This window comes from Nerophis ophidion, linkage group LG08, assembly GCF_033978795.1.
Source record: "Nerophis ophidion isolate RoL-2023_Sa linkage group LG08, RoL_Noph_v1.0, whole genome shotgun sequence".
Lineage (NCBI taxonomy): Eukaryota > Metazoa > Chordata > Actinopteri > Syngnathiformes > Syngnathidae > Nerophis > Nerophis ophidion.
Genome location: NC_084618.1, coordinates 26,223,928 through 26,250,586, shown reverse-complemented (window position 1 = coordinate 26,250,586; position 26,659 = coordinate 26,223,928). Strand labels below are relative to the sequence as shown.

Here is a 26,659-nt window from a genome sequence, read left to right as displayed (position 1 = left end):
GCACAAGCTCAGCTTTTCTCCGGTAAGAACTGACTTTTTAACCACAATTTTCTCACCGAAACCTGCTGGTTGACATTCGGTCGGGATCCATGTTCTCTTGACCGCGCTCTGATCCATAGGAAAGTTTCACCTCCAGGAATTTTAAACAAGGAATCACCGTGTGTTTGTGTGGCTAAAGGCCAAAGCTTCCCAACTCCATCTTTCTACTCTGACTTCTCCAATATTATTTGAACAAATTGCAAAAGATTCAGCAACACAGATCTCCAAAAAACTGTATAATTATGCCGTTAAAGCAGACGACTTTTAGCTGTGTGTGTGTGCAGCGCTCATACTTCCTAAAAACCCGTGATGTCTTGCGTACACGTCATCATTACACGACGTTTGGAAGACGAAACTCCCGGGACATTTAAAATTGTAATTTAGTAAACTAAAAAGGTCGTATTGGCATGTGTTGCAATGTTAATATTTCATCATTGATATATAAACTATCAGGTGGGTAGTCGAAGTAGCTACGATATCGTCCTGTGTGTGAGCTGGTGTTTCCATGAGCAACAACACGGCTTTACGAGGACAATCCCCAGCGCCCTGGCTCAGCCTGGATTATGTAACCGGAGCGCTGTAACAGGAGTGCGGAGTGCAGAGCAGGACACATTGTTCCCTGACGGAGGCGTTTGTGTACAAAACGGACGCTGCCAGACTTCCGCGGAATGTTCCGGCGGGGGCGAGCTGGCGAGTAAACAAGAAAGTCAGCTGGTCCCGACGAGGAAAGATGTTTTCCACGTTCACGCGTCTCGTGTTGAGAACCGCCGTCATACTCCTGAAGGCGTCACGCTCGCCGTGGCGTGGCGTCAACACACTTGGGGTGACTTTGGAAATAAGTGAAACAAATGATTGATGCCAAACATGCTGCGGTCGTGTCGAAGCTGTAGGATCCGGAACAAATGGAAAAAAGAAGAAAAAAGATTACTTACAGTAAATATTGGCTTTAAAGTAAAAGTCACTTTAAGACGTTATCACCACACGACGATTTAAAAGCTCTATCGCCAGCCAAATTGATATCAGTTGTATCGTTTATGTCGCGCAGCCCTACGCTACGCTAACATTAGTTACATGAATACTTTTCTCTAGCCAAGTGTTTAATAAAGACATATATTTAAAAACTACCTTTTTTGTTCAACCAAAGTTCTTCTGAACTTCCCGTTCATGTTTTCAAAGACCAATATCAATCAGGTCTAGTCCACTTTCTTCCTGTTAGTTAGCCTGGTCAATTTCCTGTGAATTAGCCTGGCTAACTTCCTGTTAAATATCCTGTCTAACCACCTGGGAATTATTCTGGCTAACGTCCTGTAAGTTAACCTGGCTAACTTCTTGATATCAACCTGGCTAACGTCCTGTTAGTTAACCTGGCTAACTTCCTGTTAGTTATCCTGGCTAACGTCCTGTTAGTTATCCTGGCTAACGTCCTGTAAATTAGACTGGCTAACTTTTTGTTATTAACCTTGTTAACGTCCTGTTAGTTAAACCTGGCTAACGACTTGGGAATTAGCCAGGATAACTTCCTGTTTAATTATCCTGGTCCACATCCTGTTAGTTTGCCTGGCTAACATTCTGTTCGTTAACCTTGATAACGTCCTGTAAGTTAGCCTGGTTAACTTCTTGATATCAACCTGGCTAACATGCTGTTAGTTAACCTGGCTAACTTCCTGTTAGTTAACCTGGCTAACTTCCTGTTAGTTAACCTGGCTAACGTCCTGTAAGTTGGACTGGCTAACTTTTTGTTATTAGCCCTGTTAACATCCTGTTAGTTAAACCTGGCTAACGACTTGGGAATTAGCCAGGATAACTTCCTGTTTAATTATCCTGGTCCACATCCTGTTAGTTTGCCTGGCTAACATTCTGTTTGTTAACCTTGATAACGTCCTGTAAGTTAGCCTGGTTAACTTTTTGATATCAACCTGGCTAACGTGCTGTTAGTTAACCTGGCTAACCTCCTGTTAGTTAACCTGGGTAACGTCCTGTTAGTTAACCTGGCTAACGTCCTGTTAGTTAACCTGGCTGACGTCCTGTAAGTTAGACTGGCTAACTTTTTGTTATTAACCTTGTTAACGTCCTGTTAGTTAAACCTGGCTAACGACTTGGGAATTAGCCAGGATAACTTCCTGTTTAATTATCCTGGTCCACATCCTGTTAGTTTGCCTGGCTAACATTCTGTTAGTTAACCTTGAAAACGTCCTGTAAGTTAGCCTGGCTAACTTCTTGATATCAACCTGGCTAACGTCCTGTTGGTTAACCTGGCTAACTTCCTGTTAGTTACCCTGGCTAACGTCCTGTTAGTTATCCTGGCCAACGTCCTGTAAGTTAGACTGGTTAACCTTTTGTTATTAACCTTGTTAAAGTCCTGTTAGTTAAATCTGGCTAACGACTTGGGAATTAGCCAGGATAACTTTGTGTTTAATTATCCTGGTCCACATCCTGTTAGTTTGCCTGGCTAACATTTTGTTAGTTAACCTTGATGACGTCCTGTAAGTTAGTCTGGCTAACTTCTTGATATAAACCTGGCTAACGTCCTGTTAGTTAACCTGGCTAACTTCCTGTTAGTTCACCTGGTTAACGTCCTGTTAGTTAACCTGGCTAACTTCCTGTTAGTTAACCTGGCTAACGTCCTGTAAGTTAGACTGGCTAACTTTTTGTTATTAACCTTGTTAACGTCCTGTTAGTTAAACCTGGCTAACGACTTGGGAATTAGCCAGGATAACTTCCTGTTTAATTATCCTGGTCCACATCCTGTTAGTTTGCCTGGCTAACATTCTGTTAGTTAACCTTGAAAACGTCCTGTAAGTTAGCCTGGCTAACTTCTTGATATCAACCTGGCTAACGTCCTGTTGGTTAACCTGGCTAACTTCCTGTTAGTTACCCTGGCTAACGTCCTGTTAGTTATCCTGGCCAACGTCCTGTAAGTTGGACTGGCTAACCTTTTGTTATTAACCTTGTTAAAGTCCTGTTAGTTAAATCTGGCTAACGACTTAGGAATTAGCCAGGATAACTTCCTGTTTAATTATCCTGGTCCACATCCTGTTAGTTTGCCTGGCTAACATTCTGTTAGTTAACCTTGAAAACGATCTGTAAGTTAGCCTGGCTAACTTCTTGATATAAACCTGGCTAACGTCCTGTTAGTTAACCTGGCTAGCTTCCTGTTAGTTAACCTGGTTAACGTCTTGTTAGTTAACCTGGCTAACTTCCTGTCAGTTATCCTGACTAACGTCCTGTAAGTTAGCCTGGCTAATTTTTTTTTATTAACCTTGTTAACGTCCTGTTAGTTAAACCTGGCCAACGACTTGGGAATTAGCCAGGATAACTTCCTGTTTAATTATCCTGGTCCACATCCTGTTAGTTTGCCTGGCTAACATTCTGTTAATTAACCTTGAAAACGATCTGTAAGTTAGCCTGGCTAACTTCTTGATACCAACCTGGCTAACGTCCTGTTGGTTAACCTGGCTAACTTCCTGTTAGTTATCCTGGCTAACATCCTGTTAGTTATCCTGGCTAACATCCTGTAAGTTAGACTGGCTAATCTTTTGTTATTAACCTCGTTAACGTCCTGTTAGTTAAACCTGGCTAACGACTTGGGAATTAGCCAGGATAACTTCCTGTTTAATTATCCTGGTCAACATCCTTTTAGTTAGCCTGGCTAACATTCTGTTAGTTAACCTTGATAACGTCCTGTAAGTTAGCCTGGCCAACTTCTTGTTATCAACCTGGCTAATGTCCTGTTAGTTATCCTGGCCAACTTTCTGTTAGTTATCCTGGTGAACGTCCTGGAAGTTATCCTGGCCAACTTTTTGTTATTACCCTGGCAAACATCCCGTTTGTTAACCTGGGTAACATCCTGTTAGTTAACCTGGCTAACATCCTGTTAGTTAACTTGGCTTACCTTCTTTTACTTATCTGGCCATCGTCCTGTGAATTATCCTGGCTAACTTCCTGTTAGTTAGCCTGGCCAAGTTTTTCTTATTAACCTGGCTAACATCCCATATAGTTAACCTGGCTAACATCCTTTTAGTTAACCTGGCTAACTTCCTGTTACTTATCCTGGCTAACATCTTTTGAATTATCCTGGCTAACGTCCTGTTAGTTAGCCTAGCCAACTTTTTGTTATTGATCTGGCTAACATCCTGTTAGTTAACCTGGCTAACTTCCTCTTACTTATCCTGGCTAATGTCCTATGAATTATCCTGGCTAACTTCTTGTTAGTTAGCCTAGCCAACTTTTTGTTATTAACCTGGCTAATGTCATGTTAGTTAGCCAGGCTAACTTCGTCTTACTTATCCTGGCTAACGTCCTGTGAATTATCCTGGCTAACTTCCTGTTAGTTAGCCTGGCCAACGTTTTGTTATTAACCTTGTTAACGTCCTGTTATTCATCCTGGCTAACATCCAGTTAGTTAACCTGGCTAACTCCCTCTTACTTATCCTGGCTAACATCTTGTTAGTTAGCCTGGCCAACTTTTTGTTATTAATCTGGCTAACATTCTGTTAGTTAACCTGGCTAACTTCCTCCTACTTATTCTGGCTAACATCCTGTGAATTATCCTGGCTAACTTCATGTTAGTTAGCCTGGTCAACTTTTTGTTATTAACCAGGCTAACTCCCTGTTAGTTATCCTGGCTAACTTTATATGACTTAACCAGGTTATCCCCAATTGTTTCCTGTCAACTTGCAGCGTTTCTCTCTTGCACTTGTTTTTGGAGGTTTGTTTGTGCTGTTATTATTGTTATTGTTATTTGCAGCCTTTTCTGTTGCATCTGTCTTTTCATCCTGCAGCATTTTCCCCTTGCATTTGTTGTATAGTGCTTTTATTGTGGTGGATGTTTTTCCCCCCACATCCATTTACACCAGGGGTGTCCAAACTTTTTCCGCTGAGGGCTGCACACTGAAAAATCAAAGCAAGCTGGCGGGGCCATTTTGATATTTGTATTTCAAAAACCAATACAATATATTTATAAAAAATATATATATAGGCCTCCACTCAGGGTTTTGGTCAAAAAAATATTAAAAATGTGTCATTATTTATTATTATTATTATTATTATAGGCTTCAATCTCTAAATCAACATTAGGTCTATCGTTCAATATAAAATTGAAAAAAAATTAAGTTGTTTGCTCTTTTTGTCAAAGAAAACCATTTTTTAATAGAAAAAACACAAAATATGCAATATTTTCACCCAATAACATTTTTAAGTGGAATATTTTAGATTATTATTTAGGTTAATAAGTCATAACAACATTGATTTTAATTCATTATTATTTTTTGAGCATTGACACTTAAAAAAAAAATCACACTACAATTATTGGGGATCCAAATGGGTCCTACTCATTAAAGTGTTAAAAAATAAATTATATTTTTTTTGTTTACTTTTAACACAATAATCTCAAGATCAACTTCAGATCCATTCGTCAATTTTAAGTTTTATTGTTTTTGTTTTTCGTTTTAAAACAAAAACATGTGGCAAACACTAATTATGCAACATTTTACACCAAAAAATATCTCAAAGTGGAATATTTAATGTGACGTAATTGGAGCCCTTAATAGGTCAATAATTCATAATGACATTGATTTTTTTTCTGATTTTTTTTTTTTTTTTAAGAAAGAAACAGCCTGCATGGCAGCTTTGTGTTAGTAGAGTCAACATCGCAACATTTTCTTGTTAAATTTCACCTCTTTGCTCTTTTATACCACTTTTTATGTTTTGTATATTTTTAATCGTATTTTTTGGAACAGGGGTCGCCCGCAAGGACCAGATGAGTCACCCGCTGGCCTGTTCTAAAAATAGCTCAAATAGCAGCACTTACCAGTGAGCTGCCTCTATTTTTTAAATTGTATTTATTTACTAGCAAGCTGGTCTGGCTTTGCTCAACATTTTTAATTCTAAGAGAGACAAAATCCAAGAAATTATTTTAAAGACTTGGTCTTCACTTGTTTAAAAAAATTCATTTATTTTTTTACTTTACTTCATATAACTTTCAGAAAGAAAATTTTAGAGAAAAAATACAACCTTAAAAATGATTTTAGGATTTTTAAACACATATACCTTTTTACCTTTTAAATTCTTTCCTCTTCTTTCCTGACAATTGAAATCAATAATCAAGTTTTTTGTTCTTGTTGTAAAGAATAATATATTTTAATTTAATTCTTCATTTTAGCTTCTGTTTTTTCGACGAAGAATATTTGTTAAATATTTCTTCAAACTGATTGTAAAATTCCCAAAAATTATTCTGGCAAATATAGAAAATCTGTAGAATCAAATTTAAATCTTATTTCAAAGTCTTTTGAATTCCTTTTTAAATTTTTGTTCTGGAAAATCTAGAAGAAATAATGATTTGTCTTTGTTAGAAATAAAGCTTGGTCCAATTTGTTATATATTCTAACAAAGTGCAGATTGGATTTTAACCTATTTAAAACATGTCATCAAAATTGTAAAATTAATTTTATTCAGGAAAAATTACTAATGATGTTCCATAAATTATTTTTTTTTTTTTTTCAAAAAGATTCAAATTAGCTTGTTTTTCTCTTCATTTTTTTCGGTTAAATTTTGAATTTTAAAGGATCGAAATTGAAGATAAACTATGTTTCAAAATTTATTTATTTTTCCTGTTTTTTCTTCTTTTAAACCGTTCAATTAAGTGTTTTTTTCATCATTTATTCTCTACAAAAAAACTTCCGTAAAAGGAAAAAAATGTATATATATATATACATATATATATATATATACACACACACACACACATATATATATATATATATTAAAGGTAAATTGGGCAAATTGGCTATTTCTGGCAATTTATTTGTGTATCAAACTGGTAGCCCTTTGCATTAATCAGTACCCAAGAAATAGCTCTTGGTTTCAAAAAGGTTGGTGACCCCTGTTTTAGAATGTGCCGTGGGGCCGTTAAAAAATTCCCTGCGGGCGGCACTTTGGACATCCCTGATTGACACACGCGTTACGTCATTGATGAAACACAGAGGACACAAAAATAAAGTGAAAACGTGTGCAAAGTGTCACGCAGAATGACGTGTGTTCGTCAATGATCCGCACAATGTCCGTCAACACGAGTTGCTTGTTCTTATAATAGTGATTAATCGTCCTGTGTGTATGTTGCAAAAATAAAATGGCATTCTTGCATAATAAAAGTACAAACAAGTCGCACGTCGGAGGAAGACCGTCCAATCTGAAAGGACGTAAACACAACGCGCTATTCTCCTCCGCTCCTATTGGCTCGAACAAAAGATAAATAAAACTCTCGCCGTCCTATTGGCTACTTGCTGCTAGTCCCGCCTCTTTTAGAGGGCAGTTTAGCGTGGGACCGGGTTTAAGCTAGCAGTCGAGTCTAATCATCAGGGTTATAATAAGTTCATTTCTTACCAACACAAACATGAAGTTTGTTCGCTTTATCATGAAAAATGCCGCCATGGCGAGTGTTCCGAAACACGTCGAACATTTCTCCAAATTCTCTCCTTCGCCGCTTTCCATCCAGCAATTCCTGGACTTTGGTGAGTAAGTCTGTGATTGACGGTAATAATAGAGTTGTTATTATTATCAGTTATGTGTCGCTTCACGTCCAGCTACAGCAAATACTAAATAGTTGTATTATATTTTTAAGTCAGAATAACTGTGAGGATGTGTTGGAGTTTTCCAGTTTATATCATGCTGCTCAAGAGCTTGCAGTATTGCGTCAATGTGCCAGCCTCTTGAATTGGGACATTATTTATACTATTTTTTTTAACTCCGGCACCCTAACTATCCAACAAATAATATTTTTTAACGCATGCGCATTAACTATCCAACAATAATTATCTTTGTACATTATTTACATAGTTTTTTTTAACTCTTGCACTTTATTGAACTACCGTATTTCCTTGAACTGCCGCCCGGGCGCTAATTAATTCAAAACCTCTTTTCACTCCTGCGCTTACCAAAGGCATGCGGTAAAAGTAAGCATGCTCTAATTATTTTAAAACCTCTTCTCACTCCCGCACTTACCAAAGGCATGCAGTAAAAATTTGAGTGTGATGTAAGCTTGGACCTTAAATCCTACTGAATAGCTCTTAATCTTCTTCCCTTTATGCGATTTCAAATTATGCCCTGCGGCAATTCAAGGTAATACGGTATTCTTCAAATATTACATTCATACATTGTTTTTAAATATTTATCTCCTAACGTTAACTACACAAAAATATTACTTATTTACATTATTTTTAACTCATGCACATTAATTTTACAAAAAAATAATGTTTACATTATTTACATCATTTTTTTAACTCATGCACATTAACTATTCAGAAAATAATACATTTTTACATTATTTACAGTATTTTTTTAATCTCATGCACATTAACTATCCAACAAATATTACATGTTTACATTATTTACATTATTTTTAAATTCATGCACATTAACTATCCAACAAACATTACATTTGTACATCATTTATATTAGTTTTAACTCATGCACATCAACTATTCAACAAATAATACATCCATCCATCCATTTTCTACCGCTTATTCCCTTTTGGGGTCGCGGGGGGCGCTAGCGCCTATCTCAGCTACAATCGGGCGGAAGGTGGAGTACACCCTGGACAAGTCGCCACTTCATCGCAGAGCCAAAAATAATACATTTGTACATAATTTATATTATTGTTTAACTCATGCACATTAGCTATTCTACAAATAATTTATTTATTTTTTTACATAATTTACAATCATTTTTAACGTATGCACATTAACTATCCAACAAATATTATCTTTGTACATTATTTACATTGTTTTTTTAACTCTTGCACATTAGTTAACTATTCTTCAAATATTACATTTATACATTGTTTTTAAGTATTTATCTCATAACGTTAACTATCCAAAAATATTACATGTTTACATTATTTACATTATTTTTAACTCATGCGCATTAATTATACAAAAAATAATGTTTACATTATTTACAGTATTTTTTAACTCATGCACATTAACTATTCAACAAATAATACTTGGTTAAATTTTTACAGTTACAGTATTTTTTTAACTCATGCACATTAATTATCCAACATATTAAATTTTTATGTTATTTACAGTATTATTAACTCATGTACATTATCTATCCAACAAATATTATCTTTGTACATTATTTACATTATTTTTTTAACTCTTGCACCTTAGATAACTATTCTTCAAATATTACATTTATACATTGTTTGTATTTTTATACTGTAAATATACACATTGCTATTGACAAATAATATTTTTTACATTATTTACAGTATTTTTTTAACATATGCACAATAACTATCCAACACATATTAATTTCGTACATTATTTACATTTTTTTTAACTCTTGCAAGTTAACTATTCTTCAAATATTACATTTATACATTGTTTACAAATATTCACCCCATGACATTAACTATCAAAAATATTACATTCATATATGTTTTACACTATTTTTTTTAACTTCATGCAAATTATCGATCCAACAATTATTACATTTTTACAGTATTTACTGCATTTTTAACTCATGCACATTAATTATCCAACACAAATTACCAGTTTACCCTAGTTATAGTATTTAATCGATTCACATTATCCTCTTAAAATGTAATTTGTGCACTGCCTACAGCAGGGGTCACCAACGCGGTGCCCGCGGGCACCAGGTAGCCCGCGAGGACCAGATGAGTCTCCCGCTGGCCTGTTCTAAAAATAGCTCAAATAGCAGCACTTACCAGTGAGCTGCCTCTATTTGTTAAATTGTATTTATTTACTAGCAAGCTGGTCTCGCTTTGCTCGACATTTTAATTCTAAAACAGACAAAACTCAAATACAATTTGAAAATCCACGAAAATATTTTAAAGACTTGGCTTCACCTGTTTAAATAAATTCATTTATTTTTTTACTTTGCTTTTTATAACTTTCAGAAAAACAATTTTAGAGAAATAATACAACCTTAAAAATGATTTTAGGATTTTTAAACACATATACCTTTTTACCTTTTAAATTCCTTCCTCTTCTTTCCTGACAATTTAAATCAATGTTCAAGTATATATTTTTTTTATTGTAAAGAACAATAAATACATTTCAATTTAATTCTTCATTTTAGCTTCTGTTTTTTTGACGAAGAATATTTGTAAAATATTTCTTCAAACTTATTATGATTAAAATTCAAAAAAAATATTCTGACAAATCTAGAAAATCTGCAGAATCAAATTTAAATCTTATTTCAAAGTCTTTTGAATTTCTTTTAAAATTTTAGTTCTGGAAAATCTAGAAGAAATAATGATTTGTCTTTTTTGGAAATATAGCTTGGTCCAATTTGTTATATATTCTAACAAAGTGCAGAATGGATTTTAACCTATTTAAAACATGTCATCAAAATTCTAAAATTAATCTTAATCATGAAAACTTACTAATGATGTTCCACAAATAATTTTTTTAATTTTTTCAAAAAGATTCGAATTAGCTAGTTTTTCTCTTCTTCTTTTTTTCGGTTGAATTTTGAATTTTAAAGAGTCGAAATTGAAGATAAACTATGTTTCAAATTTTCATTTTCATTTTTTTCTTGTTTTCTCCTCTTTTAAACCGTTCAATTAAGTGTTTTTTTCATCATTTATTCTCTACAAAAAAAACTTCCATAAAAGGAAAAAAAAAATCTACGACAGAAATACCCGATTTTTTACATATATGGATTCATTTATTAAAGGTAAATTGAGCAAATTGGCGATTTCTGGCAATTTATTTAAGTGTGTATCAAACTGGTAGCCCTTCGCATTAATCAGTACCCAAGAAGTAGCTCTTGATTTCCAAAAGGTTGGTGACCCCGGCCTACAGCATACTTCATGCACATGAAACAGCCATCACATTTGTACATCGTTTACAGTAGTTTTTTAACTTATGCCCGTTAGCCTCAAGATATACAAATGTTAACCCAATTTATTTAGGCATATTAACAAGTCATCAGATATTAAATCTGATCTTATTTACCCTATGTAATCATGGATATTAACTAGTGAAATATATGAAATTTGTTATCTTATTTACTTTATTTACCTCATGCACACCAACTCGTCTGTTAATATGACATTGGTGGCTTTTTGATAGTAATAAATGCATAATAACTCGCCTCCAGGGAAGCCATGTAGGTCACACCAGACTAGGACAAACAGGGTTGAAAACGTTTTTTACCCATGGGCCATGAGGCTATCGAATGTTTTCCAGTCGCTCACACGTCTGCCATCTTCTGGCTGCTGTGTAATATTGGCATTTATTGATATTTTAGAACATGTTTCCTAACAGGGCAGCCAGCTGTATGTTAATCACGCTCTTTGGCAGTGAAAGTGTTCTGTTCTCTTGTGCATTATTTACGGTGTTTAACGCACATTAGCCTCCGAATGCTGCAGAGGGCGTCCATTATTGTGTTAACGTTTGATCCCCACAGTGCTCTGACTGACGCAAGTGCTCCGAAGTCAGGAATCAACCCTTGTCGATTGAAAACTGTGCTTTCAGGATCCATAAACGCCTGCGAGAAGACGTCCTTCGCCTTCCTGAGGCAGGAGCTCCCAGTGAGGCTGTCCAACATCATGAAGGAGATCAACCTCCTGCCCGACCAGCTGCTCGGCACGCCGCCCGTGCAGACGGTCCAAGGATGGTGAGCGCCGCAGCTTAAATAACCCTCTTTCAGCCGCCATTTGACACGCCCCAGACTTCGGGTATTCCTTGTACGTCACGCTGACAACAACGCCCTTTCACCCACTTGTCCTGCTCCCAGACGGATCTGCTGCTGCTGGCCGGGGGAGCGTGGGGGGGGGGGGGGGGGGGGGGGGGGGGAAGGGGAATGGAGCCAGTCTCCTCAGCTGTGAACTTTAGCCTAGTTCCTCCTCATCTGACTTTTTCTTTCCTGCGCGTGTTTTCCACTCTGTCATGAAGCTCCTCTTACAACAAGTGTGTGTGTGTGTTCTTGTGTGTGTTGTGTCCTCAGGTATGTCCAGAGCTTGATGGAGATCCTGGATTTCCTTCACAAGAACCCGGATGACCACAAAGTCCTGGGAGAGTAAGTCGATCGTGGTCACTTTGTAAACTTCCCACTATATATATATATATATATATATATATATATATATATATATATATATATATATATGAAAATTACAGACCTCTGTCATCATTTTAAGTGGGAGAACTTGCACAATCGGTGGCTGACTAAATACTTTTTTGCCCCACTATATATACATACATACATACACATATGTAATTATATATGTAAATATATATATATATGTCTTGATTGGATTATCCAGAGAATAGGGCTCGATACCGCGGTAGAGCGCAATATGTATGTGTGGGAAAAATCACAAGACTACTTCATCTCTACAGAACTGTTTCATGAGGGGTTCCCTCAATGATAAGGAGATTTTAATGGAAGCATTCACATACAATGGTTTATATAGGGCACAGAGTGGGTGGGTACAGGCAGGCAGAGGGGCGTCGTGATTGGCTCATGTGTTACCTAGGAGGTGTTTCCGTCTGTGGCGGCATGTTGAAATGACTTCACTGCGCTTGTTGAGGGATGACAAGTCTGGATGATATATAATATCCCTCAACAAGGGCAGTAAAATCATTTCAACATGCCGCCACAGACGGAAACACCTCCGAGCCTATCACGACGCTCCTACGCCTGCCTGTACCCACCCACTCTGTGCTCTATATAAACCATTCTATGTGAATGCTTCCATTAAAATCTCCTGATTGAGGGAACCCCTCATGAAACAGTTCTGTAGAGATGAAGTAGTCTTGTGATTTTTCCCACACATACATATTGCGCTCTACCGCGGTATCGAGCACTATTCTCTGGATAATCCAATCAAGACATATATATATATATTTACATATATAATTACATATGTGTATGTATGTATGTATATACAGTGGGGCAAAAAAGTATTTAGTCAGCCACCGATTGTGCAAGTTCTCCCACTTAAAATGATGACAGAGGTCTGTAATTTTCATCATAGGTACACTTCAACTGTGAGAGACAGAATGTGAAAAAAAAAATCCAGGAATTCACATTGTAGGAATTTTAAAGAATGTATTTTTAATTTATGGTGGAAAATAAGTATTTGGTCACTTCAAACGAGGAAAATCTCTGGCTCTCACAGACCTGTAACTTCTTCTTTAAGAAGCTCTTCTGTCCTCCACTCGTTACCTGTATTAATGGTACCTGTTTGAACTCGTGATCTGTATAAAAGACACCTGTCCACAGCCTCAAACAGTCAGAATCCAAACTCCACTATGGCCAAGACCAAAGAGCTGTCGAAGGACACCAGGAAAATAATTGTAGACCTGCACCAGACTGGGAAGAGTGAATCTACAATAGGCAAGCAGCTTGGTGTGAAAAAATCAACTGTGGGAGCAATTATCAGAAAATGGAAGACATACCAGACCACTGATAATCTTCCTCGATCTGGGGCTCCACGCAAGATCTCATCCCGTGGGGTCAAAATGATCATGAGAACAGTGAGCAAAAATCCCAGAACCACACGGGGGGACCTGGTGAATGACCTGCAGAGAGCTGGGACCAAAGTAACAAAGGTTACCATCAGTAACACACTACGCCGACAGGGAATCAAATCCTGCAGTGCTAGACGTGCCACCCTGCTTAAGCCAGTGCATGTCCAGGCCCGTCTGAAGTTTGCCAGACAGCACATGGATGATACAGCAGAGGATAGGGAGAATGTCATGTGGTCAGATGAAACCAAAATAGAACTTTTTGGTATAAACTCAACTCGTCGTGTTTGGAGGAAGAAGAATACTGAGTTGCATCCCAAGAACACCGTACCTACTGTGAAGCATGGGGGTGGAAACATCATGCTTTGGGGCTGTTTTTCTGCTAAGAGGACAGGACGATTGATCCGTGTTAAGGAAAGAATGAATGGGGCCATGTATCGTGAGATTTTGAGCCAAAACATCCTTCCATCAGTGAGAGTTTTGAATGGTTGACCGAATACTTATTTTCCACCATAATTTACAAATAAATTCTTTAAAATTCCTACAATGTGAATTCCTGGATTTTTTCACATTCTGTCTCTCACAGTTGAAGTGTACCTGTGATTAAAATTACAGACCTCTATCATCATTTTAAGTGGGAGAACTTGCACAATCGGTGGCTGACTAAATACTTTTTAGCCCCACTGTATATATATGTATATACATATATATATTAGGGGTGGGCAAATTAATGCGTTAATTACGAGTTAACTCATCAATCTATTAACGCCGACAATTATTTTATCGCACATTTGCGTATGTTGTTTACATGCTTTTATTTTGTTAACGCCTTTTCTTAACAAGATGGCATCTCCCGGATGTACTTCGGCGTCGAGGGGCTCTTGGTAAAGATGGAACATTTGGCAAAAATACCGGACAATTCTGCAAATTTCATGGCTGGCTTACAGCGTGGTCACTCCGGGATCACTTACGACCGCCAGACAATTCTGAATGTGGATAGATCGGGCCGTTTTGGACTGAATGACGCGTTCTTGCTAGACCGGCTAGCTAGCATGGGAATACTTTGCCAGCTACATCCAGCGGCCTGTGACGCAGCGGAGTATATGTGTTGTCTGTCTATTTATGAATAATGCAGACGAGGAGTGTTAGCTGAGTTCTTAACGTTTGCTTTCAGAGCGTCCATATCACAACATACAAGATGCCGTCATGGCGACACAACCTATACCGGGCTACCGCGCATGCTCGTCACTCCTGTTGCATGCTGGGTAGGGTAGTTCTTTTTTTGCCTGGCTCATAACATCACAATATAGTACCATGTATATGCGTTCAGTTTATCAAAGCACCAAGCAAACAATCGGAAAATTCCCATCATATCAATTCCTAGATATGGTCATAATTATTTTAAGTGCACTACGCAGAATAAACACAACATTATTAATATTGCTACTACGGATAATTTGATCAAAAATTCCCTAAAACAGCCCACTACCTATAATATAGGTTTTGTAAACATAAGGTCCCTGATAAAAAAAATGTTTCTGCTGTTACCTCAGAAATTGCCTGTTCAGATGTTATGATTGTGGCTCAGAGATTTGTATGTAGATTATATTTATTTTCCATAACAAAAAGGATAACTTAAATACCCTGGCAGTGGCAATAAGCTTAAATGTTTGTATTTACATTTTTTGAGTTGATTTTCATAAAATATGCTATTTAACTGCTACTGTTTAACAAGGACTGATTTAAATTGTGTTTGCACAACAAATGTTTTGGCGCTTTTGTTCATGTGGGAGAATATTCCAATAAAGGTGCACTACACACTACTTTTGAATTAATTATTGGGCTTTGCGTATACAATGCAGTTGATTGCGATTAATCAGAGAAATAGTGCAATTAACTTCGATTAAAATTTTTAATCGTTGCCCAACCCTAATATATATATATATATATATATATATATATATATATATATATATATTTATATTTATATATGTATGTACATTGACAGTACAGCTTGGAATTTACTGGTAAAAAAAGCAATACAACTATACAGAACGAAGGTTGGCTCTTATGCTGTTAGCTTAATGCTAACATACAATGAACGCTCCCATTAACAGGCTAATGAAAATTAGCACCAACATTTACAAAGGTTTAACTATGAGATTTAAACGGAAAAAAACTGACATCAAACAACAAATGTATTTCAGTCACCAAAGTGTGGAAGCCAATATTGATGCTAACTAGGTCAGCCTGCCGCTCTGCACTCTGTGCTCACTTAACTAGGAACCTCAAAGTCTTCATTTTGAACAGATAATAGAGGTGCACAAAAAAACGGATTCACATCCAAATTACGATTCTCATTCATTCCTATTCCAAATCGATTCATGTTTTTAAAATTAATAACAAAAATAACAATTACAAATTTATTTTATTGACATTTTTTTTTCTATGATTAAATATTTTTCTAAAGCCGATTTCAGGCCGTCTTTATGCAACCAAAAGGAGCTTTTCGAGCCTGTAACCTGTTTTGAAAAAGTTCCATTCTGATCCATCCATCCATCCATTTTTTACCGCTTATTCCCTTTGGGGTTGCGGGGGGCGCTAGTGCCTATCTCAGCTACGATCGGGCGGAAGGCGCTGTACACCCTGGACAAGTCGCCAACTCATTGCAGGGCCAACACAGACAGATCGTCGTACCAAATAATACCTTGCCAGAATCCGTCAAGTTTTGTTGTTGACGAACCCCAAGATGCAGAGAAGGTGGCAGGCATTGAGCAGGAAAACATAGTTTAATGTCCAAAAATAGAAGGCAAAACACAAACCAGAAAAACAGGAGACAGGTTGCAGGACAAAGCTGGTTTGAATAGGATCAGGCTGATTGACACCAGGTGTGGCCAGGTGCCAATAAAGCCACAGGTGAGGGGAAACAGCACTCAGGGAGAAAAGCAGGAAATGACCAAAATAAAAGTGCTGACAAGAAACAAAGACATACACAGAGGAAAAACTAAAACAAAACAAAACTGTCAGGGACAAGCCTGACAGAATAGCCTTGAATTAAGAATCGGGTTGAATAGATTCTGAATTGAATCATCACCCCAGGAATCGGACTCGGCTGGTGTCGTGAGGTGCCCAAAGATTCACACTCCTGGTAGGTGGAGAGAACACAAATGTAAAACTTGGGCGAGCCCCCACAAATAAATGAAAGTGTTGGAAAAAGTGAACTAAAATCTGGAACAGAGGGTTTTGTTTTTTTGTGTATGGTTATTTTTGCTGGATTGTTAAGCAAAAAGATGCTCCGCTCAGGTTTGTGGACGCCTTGGTGACCATCAGGAACCGGCACAACGACGTGGTGCCCACCATGGCGCAGGGCATCATCCAGTACAAGGAGACCTTCCCGCAGGACGCCGTGACTAACCAGAACATCCAGTACTTCCTGGACCGCTTCTACATGAGCCGCATCTCCATTCGCATGCTCATCAACCAGCACAGTCAGTAACCATGACGACCACACACACACACACACTCTGGTTCTGCGTTTCCAACCTCTTCATCTCTTTAAAGCTCTGATTTTTGACGGCACCACCAACCCTGTGCACCCCAACACCATCGGCAGCATCGAGCCACACTGCCAGGTGGGCGACGTGGTCCAAGGTGCGAAGTCAACCGAGGTTTCCATGTTTGACTTCCTCCTCCAACTTTTAAACACTTCCTGCTTCTGTCCTTCCTGCTCAGACGCCTTCCACAGTGCCAAGATGTTGTGTGAGCACTATTACCTGCGCTCGCCTGACCTCCTTCTCCAGGAGATGAGCAGTGAGTACACACACACACACACACACAACTTTTAAACCTGTTAATTTAGGGCTATATAAGTAAACATTGATTGATTGATTGATAATGCATGCAATGGAGGTCTAAATAGGTGCAGCACTTGTTAGCAACCAGCAGAGGGTGCCGTTCATTCAACCAGCTTTTCAAAACGCAGGATAGAAAGCAGCTGAGAAGACATTCAAACACAATAGTTAATACAATACTAAAAAAAAGAAAACCAAATGAAATGTCAAATGATGATAAAAAATGAATAAATAAATCAAATGGATTCTTAAAAAAATTGCCCAAAACATTTCACAAAGCCGCAGTATCAATAATAGTATACATTTAAAAAAATAAAAACATAGATTCTTCAAAAAAAAAAATTGCCCCAGAAAAGAAAGCCAAACATCTTGCAAAGCAGCTGTATCAATAAAAAAAATGTTTATTAATTTAAAAATGTATTCTTGAAAAAAAAAAGTTCTCAAAGCAGCAGTATCAATAATATACATTTAAAAAATATTTTTAAAAAATATATTTATTCCCAAAAAATACCAATTTGGCCAAAAAAATTAAACCACAAAATGCTTAAAGCAGCAATATCAATAATAGAATCAATTAAAACAAATAAAAACATTGATTCTAAAAAATAATAGATTCTTCCAAAAAAAAGTAATTGCCCCAAAAAAGAAATTTTATTGAAAAATTTGATTCTTAAAAAAAAAGAAGCGGTATCATCAATAACAGTATATATTTATTTAATACCATACATTGATTTATTTTTTTTATGCCTAAAAAAGAAAACCCAAACATTCTCAAAACACCAGTATCAATAATATACATTTAAAAAAGGATTAAAATAATAATAATAATAATAAATTTAATGATAACTAATGGCCAAAAAAAGAAAACCCCAAAAATGCTCAAAGCAGCAGTATCAATAATGGTATCAATTAAAAAAATTAAAACATAGATCCTACAAAAAAAATTGCCCCAAAAAAGAAAACCAAAAAATTCTCAAAGCAGCAGTATCAATATTTTTTAAATTAATTTAAAAATGTGATTTTGAAAAAAATATAATTTTACAAAGCAGCAGTATCAATCAATAATAGTTTTTTTCTTTAGACTGTACATTATTATTTTTTAATGCCCCAAAAAACTTCTCAAAGCAGCAGTATCAATAATATACATTTAAAAAATGATTAAAAAACAACAAACAAATGTTTAAAAAAATAACAAATTGGCCAAAAAAAGTAAACCAAAAAAACTGCTCAAAGAAGCAGTATCAATAATAGTATCAATGAAAAGAAAGGAAAACATTAATTGTACAAAAAAATTACATTGTTAAAAAAAACTAATTGCTCCAGAAAATAAAACCAAAAAATTTTCTCAAAGCAGCAGTATCCTTAAAAAAAATATATACATTTAAAAAAACATTTCGAAAAAATACATTCTCAAAGCAGCTGTATCAATAATATACATTCAACAAAGAATAATAAAAAAATAGATTCTTAAAAGAAAAAATTGATTCAAAAAAAAAATAACACATTGGCCAAAAAACGAAAACCAATATATATATATATATATATATATATATATATATATATATATATTTATTTACACGATATCACTCTGTTTTCTCAATGCAGGCAAGAGCAAGCAGCTGCCTGTCAGCATCGTCTACGTGCCCTCACACCTCTACCACATGCTCTTTGAGCTCTTCAAGGTAAGGCCGCTTTTACGCCAACACGTTTCTCAACAGCTGGCTAACCACGCCTGTCTTCTTCTGGGACAGAACGCCATGCGGGCCACCATAGAGAGGCACGAGAACCGAGACCTGCCGCCAGTCCAAGTTCTGGTGTCTCTGGGAGGAGAGGACGTGTCCATCAAGGTGTGTTAGTCTTTCATTGCTGCCCCCTTGTGGACACAATCTAGTTTTTATATACGCTTGAAAAAAAACATTATCGCTAGGAGTATCATGATATTAGGCTGATAGCAGCAAAAAACAAGTATCAGACATAAGCTTCAATACAAGGAGTCCTGCAGCGTGTTTAATTGTGTGTGATATCATGTGCGATACAAGCAGTCCTGCAGCCTGTTTACTTGTTTGTGATATCATGTGCAATACAAGCAGTCCTGCCAAAGTTTACTTGTGCGTGATGTCATGTGCAATACAAGCAGTCCTGCAGCGTGTTTACTTGTGTGATATCATATGCAATGCAAGCAGTCCTGCAGTGTGTTTACTTGTGTGTGATATCATATGCGATACAAGCAGTCCTGCAGTGTTTACTTGTGTTTTTGATATTATGTGCTATACAAGCAGTTGTGCAGCGTGTTTACTTGTGTGTGATATCATGTGCAATACAAGCAGTCCTGCAGCGTTTTTACGTGTGTGTGATATTATGTGCGATACAAGCAGTCCTGCAGCGTGTTTATCCGTGTGTGATAGTGTGCGATACAAGCAGTTCTGCACTGTGTTTACTTGTGTGTGATATCATGTGCGATACAAGTGGTACTGTGGCGTGTTTACTTGTGTGTGATATCATGTGCGATTCGAGCAGTGCTCAAGCGTGTTTACCTGTGTGATATCTCGTGTGATACAGGCAGTCCTGCAGCGTGTTTGCTTGTGTGTGATATCATGTACTGTACAAGCAGTCCTGCAGCGTGTTTACTTGTATGTGATATCATGTGCTATGCGAACAGTGCTGCAGCATGTTTACCAATTTGATATCACGTGCGATACAAGCAGTCCTACAGCGTTTTTTTTACTTGTGTCTGATGTCATGTGCGATATGAGCAGTCCAGCAGCGTGTTTGTGTGTGATATCATGTGCGATACAAGCAGTCCTGCAGCATGTTCAATTGTGTGTGATATCTTGTGCAATATAAGCAGTCCTGCAACAGTTTACTTGTGTGTGATATAATGTGCAATACAAGCAGTCCTGAAGGTTGTTTGCTTGAGTGTGATATCATGTGTGCGATACAAGTAGTCCTGCAACAGTTTACTTGTCTGTGATGTCATGTGCGATACAAGCAGTCCTGCAACAGTTTAACTTGTGTGTGATATCATGTGCAATATAAGCAGTCCTGAAGTTTGTTTGCTTGTGTATGTTATCATGTGCGATACAAGCATTCCTGCAACGTGTTTACTTGTCTCTGATATCATGTGCGATACAAGCAGTCCTATACCGTTTTTACCTGTGTGTGATATCATGTGCGATAGAAGCAGTCCTGCAGCGTGTTTACTTCTGCAAAATTGACATCTCAATGTCCTCCAATAAGCACACCATTTATTTTATTTTACTAATGTCCTTTACAAAAGGTAAACATGCTAGGCTGTAGGCAACTAGAAACTAGCAGCTACGCAACAGCCAAGCACACAGTAGCACACAAGCGAGACATAGGGAATAATCATTCAACAATAAAACATCACATTTGTCAATATAAACAAGTATCAAGTAATTAAAGTTGCATATGACTTACACATACAAAGTCTCAATGGCAGTATTAGAGCGTATCCAGTAACAAATGTGTCCGCATCGTTCAACTTATCGCATCGCAGGCTTGACTTCGTTAATTATTGTGGCCACTAGTGTCAGGTTCAAACACTGATGATATCTATTAAACAGACAAAGAAGCAAGGAATCAAACAGAGACAAAATTACATTTGGCTCAATGAGAAGAAAGGCGTTGACCTGTACCCTTGTACAGTGTCCCACCACGCTCTGACGAAAGATTGTACGCCTCCTCTTTTATTTCAACTTTCCCTGATTACACGGCAACAGCTGTTTCTAAAGGACGGGGGTCGTAAACAGCCGCTGCCTTTGGTCACAAAACAGTTCAAAGAAAAGGTGTCTGGAGGGTGGGTCAGGCCCTGATTCCTCTCCGCTTTGTAGTTCTCGCGTCAAGACAAAATCTTCCTGTGGATTACATTACATCAAAGAAACTGACACCTTCATGTCGCTTCCTATCCTACACAGTGGAGTTTTACAAGCCTTTTGATTGGTAAGATCAAAGACAGCTTTTGTCTGCTTGCCGGGAACTCATAGCAACTTAGATACAATTATTCTGACAGTGAGGTGTCACCAAAAATCCCGACCAGCTCCATTACGTCATCGCCTGACACTGACGCCCGCTCTATTTTCCCGCCAGGTGAGCGACAAGGGAGGCGGCGTTCCTTTCCGCCGGATCGAGAACCTCTTCAGCTACTTGTACTCCACCGCCCCGGCGCCACAGATAGGAGAACATGTCCGACCTCCACTGGTGGGTTCCCACACTCCTGCGTGGACAGGTTCCATTCGGCACACAAGGATATAGGGACCATTATAGTATATATATGTATGTATGTATATATATATATATATATATATGTATATGTTTGTGTATATGTGTATATATATATGTATGTATATATGTATATATATATATGTATATATATATGTATGTATGTGTATATATATGTGTGTGTATATATGTATGTATGTATATATGTATATATATATATATGTATATATATGCATGTATGTATATATATATGTATGTGTATATATATATATATGTATATATATGTGTGTATGTACATATATATGTGTATATATATACTATATGTATAGATACATATATGTATGTATATGTGTGTATATATGTATATATATGTGTATATGTATGTATGTATACATAAATAAAGTACTATCTAATCTAATCTAATATATATATATGCATATGTGTATATGTATATATACATATTTATGTAAATATATGTATGTGTGTATACATATATATATATATATATATATATATATATATATATGTCCATCAATCCATCCATTTTTCTACTGCTTATTCCCTTTGGGGTCGCGGGGGGCGCTGGTGCCTATCTCAGCTACAATCGGGCGGAAGCCGGCCTACACCCTGGACAAGTCGCCACCTCATTGCAGTATATATATAAGTATGTATATATATATACACATGTATACATGTGTATATATATATATACATGTGTATATATATATATATGTATATATATTTATATATACATGTATATGTATACATACATGTGTATGTATATATATACACACACACACATATATATATATATATATATATATATATATATATATATATATATATACATATATATATATATATATTTACATATATATGTATATACATGTATATGTATTTTGCAAGAGTAAGTAACATGCTGCTTCAAAGTAGGTGAGAAGTAGGGAACAACAGCAAGAACATTCATTGCTTGTAATTTCGCCCATGGCCACTAGGGGGCGTATTTTCAAAGTAAAACCAGTCATTTCAAAGTAAAACCAGTATTTTCACACTATCAAAACCGTCTCTCCGTGTACAGGCCGGCTTCGGGTACGGGCTTCCCATCTCGCGTCTCTACGCCAAGTACTTCCAGGGCGACCTGCAGCTGTTCTCCATGGAGGGCCACGGCACGGACGCCGTCATCTACTTGAAGGTGAGCGCAAGAAGCCCGCCACAAATATATCAGCACTTTTACACATTATAATTCCGACTGGCTTATTGCATCATAACACGTTTAAAATAGCATCTACAATTTAAACACAGTTTTGAGTACACACACATACAACATGCAAAATTAGCTTAAAAGCTAGGATAAAATGTTAGCATGCTAGCATTAGCATGCCCGCATGATAAGAGGAAATACAAAAATGCACTATTTGTAAGTGTAACATAAAAAAAATTGTTAAAAAGCGAACATAAAACATTAGCACGCTAACGTCGGCATGCTAAATAAAACAAGATGGTGCCTCGTTTAAAAAATTTAGATTTTTTTTTTTTAAGTTTAAAAATACAAAATTAGCTCAAAAGCAAGCAAAAAACTTGAAGATGCTAACATTCTCACAAGTAAGTGTGCGCTTGCTCGGCGCCATCGGGTATCCCAAAACATGATATATATAGGTTTGAACATGAAAAATGAGCTAAAAAGCTAGCGTAAAACATTAGCATGCTAATATAAAAGATGTTGTCATACTTCCAAGATGACACCGAGTATCAAAAGTCATGGTTTTCTGAGTCTAAAAATACAAAATAAACTAAAAAGCTAGTTTGCTTACGTTCTCACAAGTATGCTAACATTTAACATGCTAATGCATTTAATTGTAAGCATACTTGTCTGAAAGTGAATACAACAAAACATGATTTTCATGCTTAAGTATAACAAAATTTGCTAAATATTTCGCATACAACGTTAGCATGCTAGCATTAACAAGCTAATATTAGATGCATTAGCATACTTCCAAGATGGTGCGAAGTATCAAAATACATGATTTTTAGTTTAGAACATACAAAATTAGCTAAAGATATTGGAAAAACATTAGCATGCTAACATTCTTAAAGGTATGCTGACAGTTAACATGTTAATACGCGTTAACTGTTAGCATACTTTCTCAACAGCACCGAGTATCAGAAAACAGGATTTTCAGGTTCAAAGCTAAAAAGCTAAGATAAAACGTTGGCATGCTAATATAAAATATGTTATCATACTTCCAAGATGGCGCCTTGTATCAAAAATTGTGATATTTAGGTTTGAACATGCATAATTAGCTAAAACGCTAGCAGAAAAAACCTTAGCATGTTAATTTAAAATAACACGTTATCATACTTTTTAGACGGTGCTTAGTATCAAAAATCATGATATTTAGGTTTAAAAATGCAAAATTAGCTAATACAATATACGTTACCATACTTCCAAGATGGTGCCTAGTATCAAAATTCATTTAAACCTAAATATCATGATTTTTGATACTAGGCGCCATCTTGGAAGTATGATAACGTATTGTATATTAGCATGCTAATGTTTTGTTGCTATCTTTTTAGCAAATTTTGCATGGTTAAACTAAATATCATGATTTTTCATACTAGACGCCATCTTGGAAGTATGATAACGTATTTTATATTAGCATGCTAATGTTTTGTTGCTATCTTTTTAGCAAATTTTGCATGTTTAAACAAAAAATATCATGATTTTTCATACTACGCGCCATCTTGGAAGTATGATAACGTATTTTATATTAGCATGCTATTGTTTTGTTGCTATCTTTTTAGCAAAAGTTGCATGTTTAAACCCAAATATTATTATTTTTGATACTAGGCGCCATCTTGGAAGTATGATAACGCATTTTATATTATCATGCTAATGTTTTGTTGCTAAGTTAGCTAAAAAGCTAGCAAAAATAAAACCATTAGCATGCTGATGTAAAATATGTTATCATACTTCCAAGATGGCGTTTAGTATCAAAAATCATGATATTTAGTTTTAATCATGCAAAATTAGCTAAAAGGCTAGCAAAAAACATTAGCATGCTACTACAAAATACGTTATCATACTTCCAAGATGGCTACTAGTATCAAAAATCATGATATTTGGGTTTAAAACATGCTAAATTAGCTAAAAAGCTAGCAAAAAAAACCATTCGCATACTAATATGAAATATGCTATCATACTTCCAAGATGGTGCTTAGTATCAAAAAAATCATGATATTTAGGTTTAAACATACTAAGTTAGCTAAAAAGCTAGCAAAAAAAAAACATTAGCATGCTTATGTAAAATACGTTATCATACTTCTAAGTAGGCGCCTAGTATGAAAAATCATGATATTTATGTTTAAACATGCAAAATTAGCTAAAAAGCTAGCAAAAAAACATTAGCATGCTAATATGAAATATGCTATTATACTTCCAAGATGGCGCCTAGTATAAAAAATTATGATATTTAGGTTTAAAACATGCTAAGTTAGCTAAAAAGCTAGCAAAAAAAACATTTGCGTGCTTATGTAAAATACGTTATCATACTTCTAAGTAGGCGCCTAGTATGGAAAATCATGATATTTAGGTTAAAACATGCAAAATTTGCTAAAAAGATAGCAACTAAACATTAGCATGCTAATATTCCAAGATGGCGCCTAGTTTGAAAATTTTGATAATTCGGTTTAAACATGCAAAATGAGCTAAATGGCGAGCAACAAAACATTAGCATGCTAATATTCCAAGATGGCGCCTAGTATGAAAAATCATGATAAATCGGTTTAAACATGCAAAATTAGCTAAAATGCTAGCAAAAAAACAGCATTCTAATATTCCAATATGGCGCCTAGTATGAAAAATCATGATAATTCGATTTAAACATGCAAAATGAGCTAAAAGGCTAGCAAAAAAACATTAGCATGCTAATATTCCAAGATGGCGCTTTGTATCAAAAATCATGATATTTAGGTTAAAACATGCAAAATTAGCTAAAAAGATAGCAACAAAACATTAGCATGCTAATATTCCAAGATGGCGCCTAGTATGAAAAATCATGATAATTCGGTTTAAAAAAGCAAAATGAGCTAAAAGGCTAGCAACAAAACATTAGCATGCTAATATTCCAAGGTGGCGCCTAGTATGAAAAATCATAATTCGGTTTAAACATACAAAATTAGCTAAAAGGCTAGCAACAAAACATTAGCATGCTAATATTCCAATATGGCGCTTTGTATCCAAAATCATGACATTTAGTTTTTCCAACATGCAAAATGAGCTAAAAACCTAGCAAAAAAAAATACTTTAGCATGCTAACATTGTCAAAAGTATCCTCACATGCAACATGCAGTCCTCGTCATCACACACGGTGTTGATCCGGGGTCCCGGTCCCGCAGGCACTGTCCACAGACTCCATCGAGAGGCTGCCAGTGTACAACAAGACGGCCCTGAGGAACTACAAGGTGAGGCAGGCAGCAGACGACTGGTGCATCCCCAGCAGGGAGCCTCTGGACCTCAGCAGCTACAAGGTGGCCAAGTGAAGTAGACGCCGTTCCACCTAGGACCCCTAGGACCCCTAGAGCCCCGCCCCCGCAGCATCCCCGCGCCATCACGGACCAGACAGGCTAGCATGTTGTTTTCGCCCCCGCTTTGGCTTCTTTGCGAGGGAAGGACAAAAAAAAGCGGCTGCGTGCAGGACGGCGCCGCCTAGCGTGTCGGCGGCGGCCGGACAAGGAGGAGAAGTCGTCCCCCGCACCTGAAGGATCAGACTTGAAGTGTCCTTGTCCACTCTGTGCTCACCTTTCAACTGACATTTCAATATTTCACTCACCTGATCCCCAGGTGGTCAGGGACCTGCGACCACCAGACTGTGTCATGGTGGATATTCCTCTTGCCCAGAGGAAGGAACCTTTGTAAATACTGCAGAGATATTAAAGAAGATTTAAAGACGGGTGTTGTCCAATCACAAAGCAGGCCACATCAAAAGGAAACTCTTTTGGCAGGAATGGTGAGTGAATGTTAAAAAAACA

The 26,659-nt window shown here is 36.7% G+C and overlaps 1 protein-coding gene across 1 annotated transcript; it reads left to right on the top strand.

Moving 5' to 3' along the window:
• Positions 1-7,318: 7,318 nt before the first annotated feature.
• Positions 7,319-26,580, top strand: pdk2a (pyruvate dehydrogenase kinase 2a). Its single transcript, XM_061908111.1, has 11 exons — positions 7,319-7,547; positions 11,544-11,685; positions 12,016-12,087; positions 16,845-17,029; positions 17,103-17,192; positions 17,274-17,351; positions 18,998-19,074; positions 19,144-19,239; positions 21,500-21,610; positions 22,710-22,823; positions 26,027-26,580. The coding sequence occupies exons 1-11, from the start codon at positions 7,430-7,432 to the stop codon at positions 26,168-26,170; spliced, it is 1,227 nt and encodes a 408-aa protein (XP_061764095.1). The 5' UTR covers positions 7,319-7,429; the 3' UTR covers positions 26,171-26,580.
• Positions 26,581-26,659: the final 79 nt, after the last annotated feature.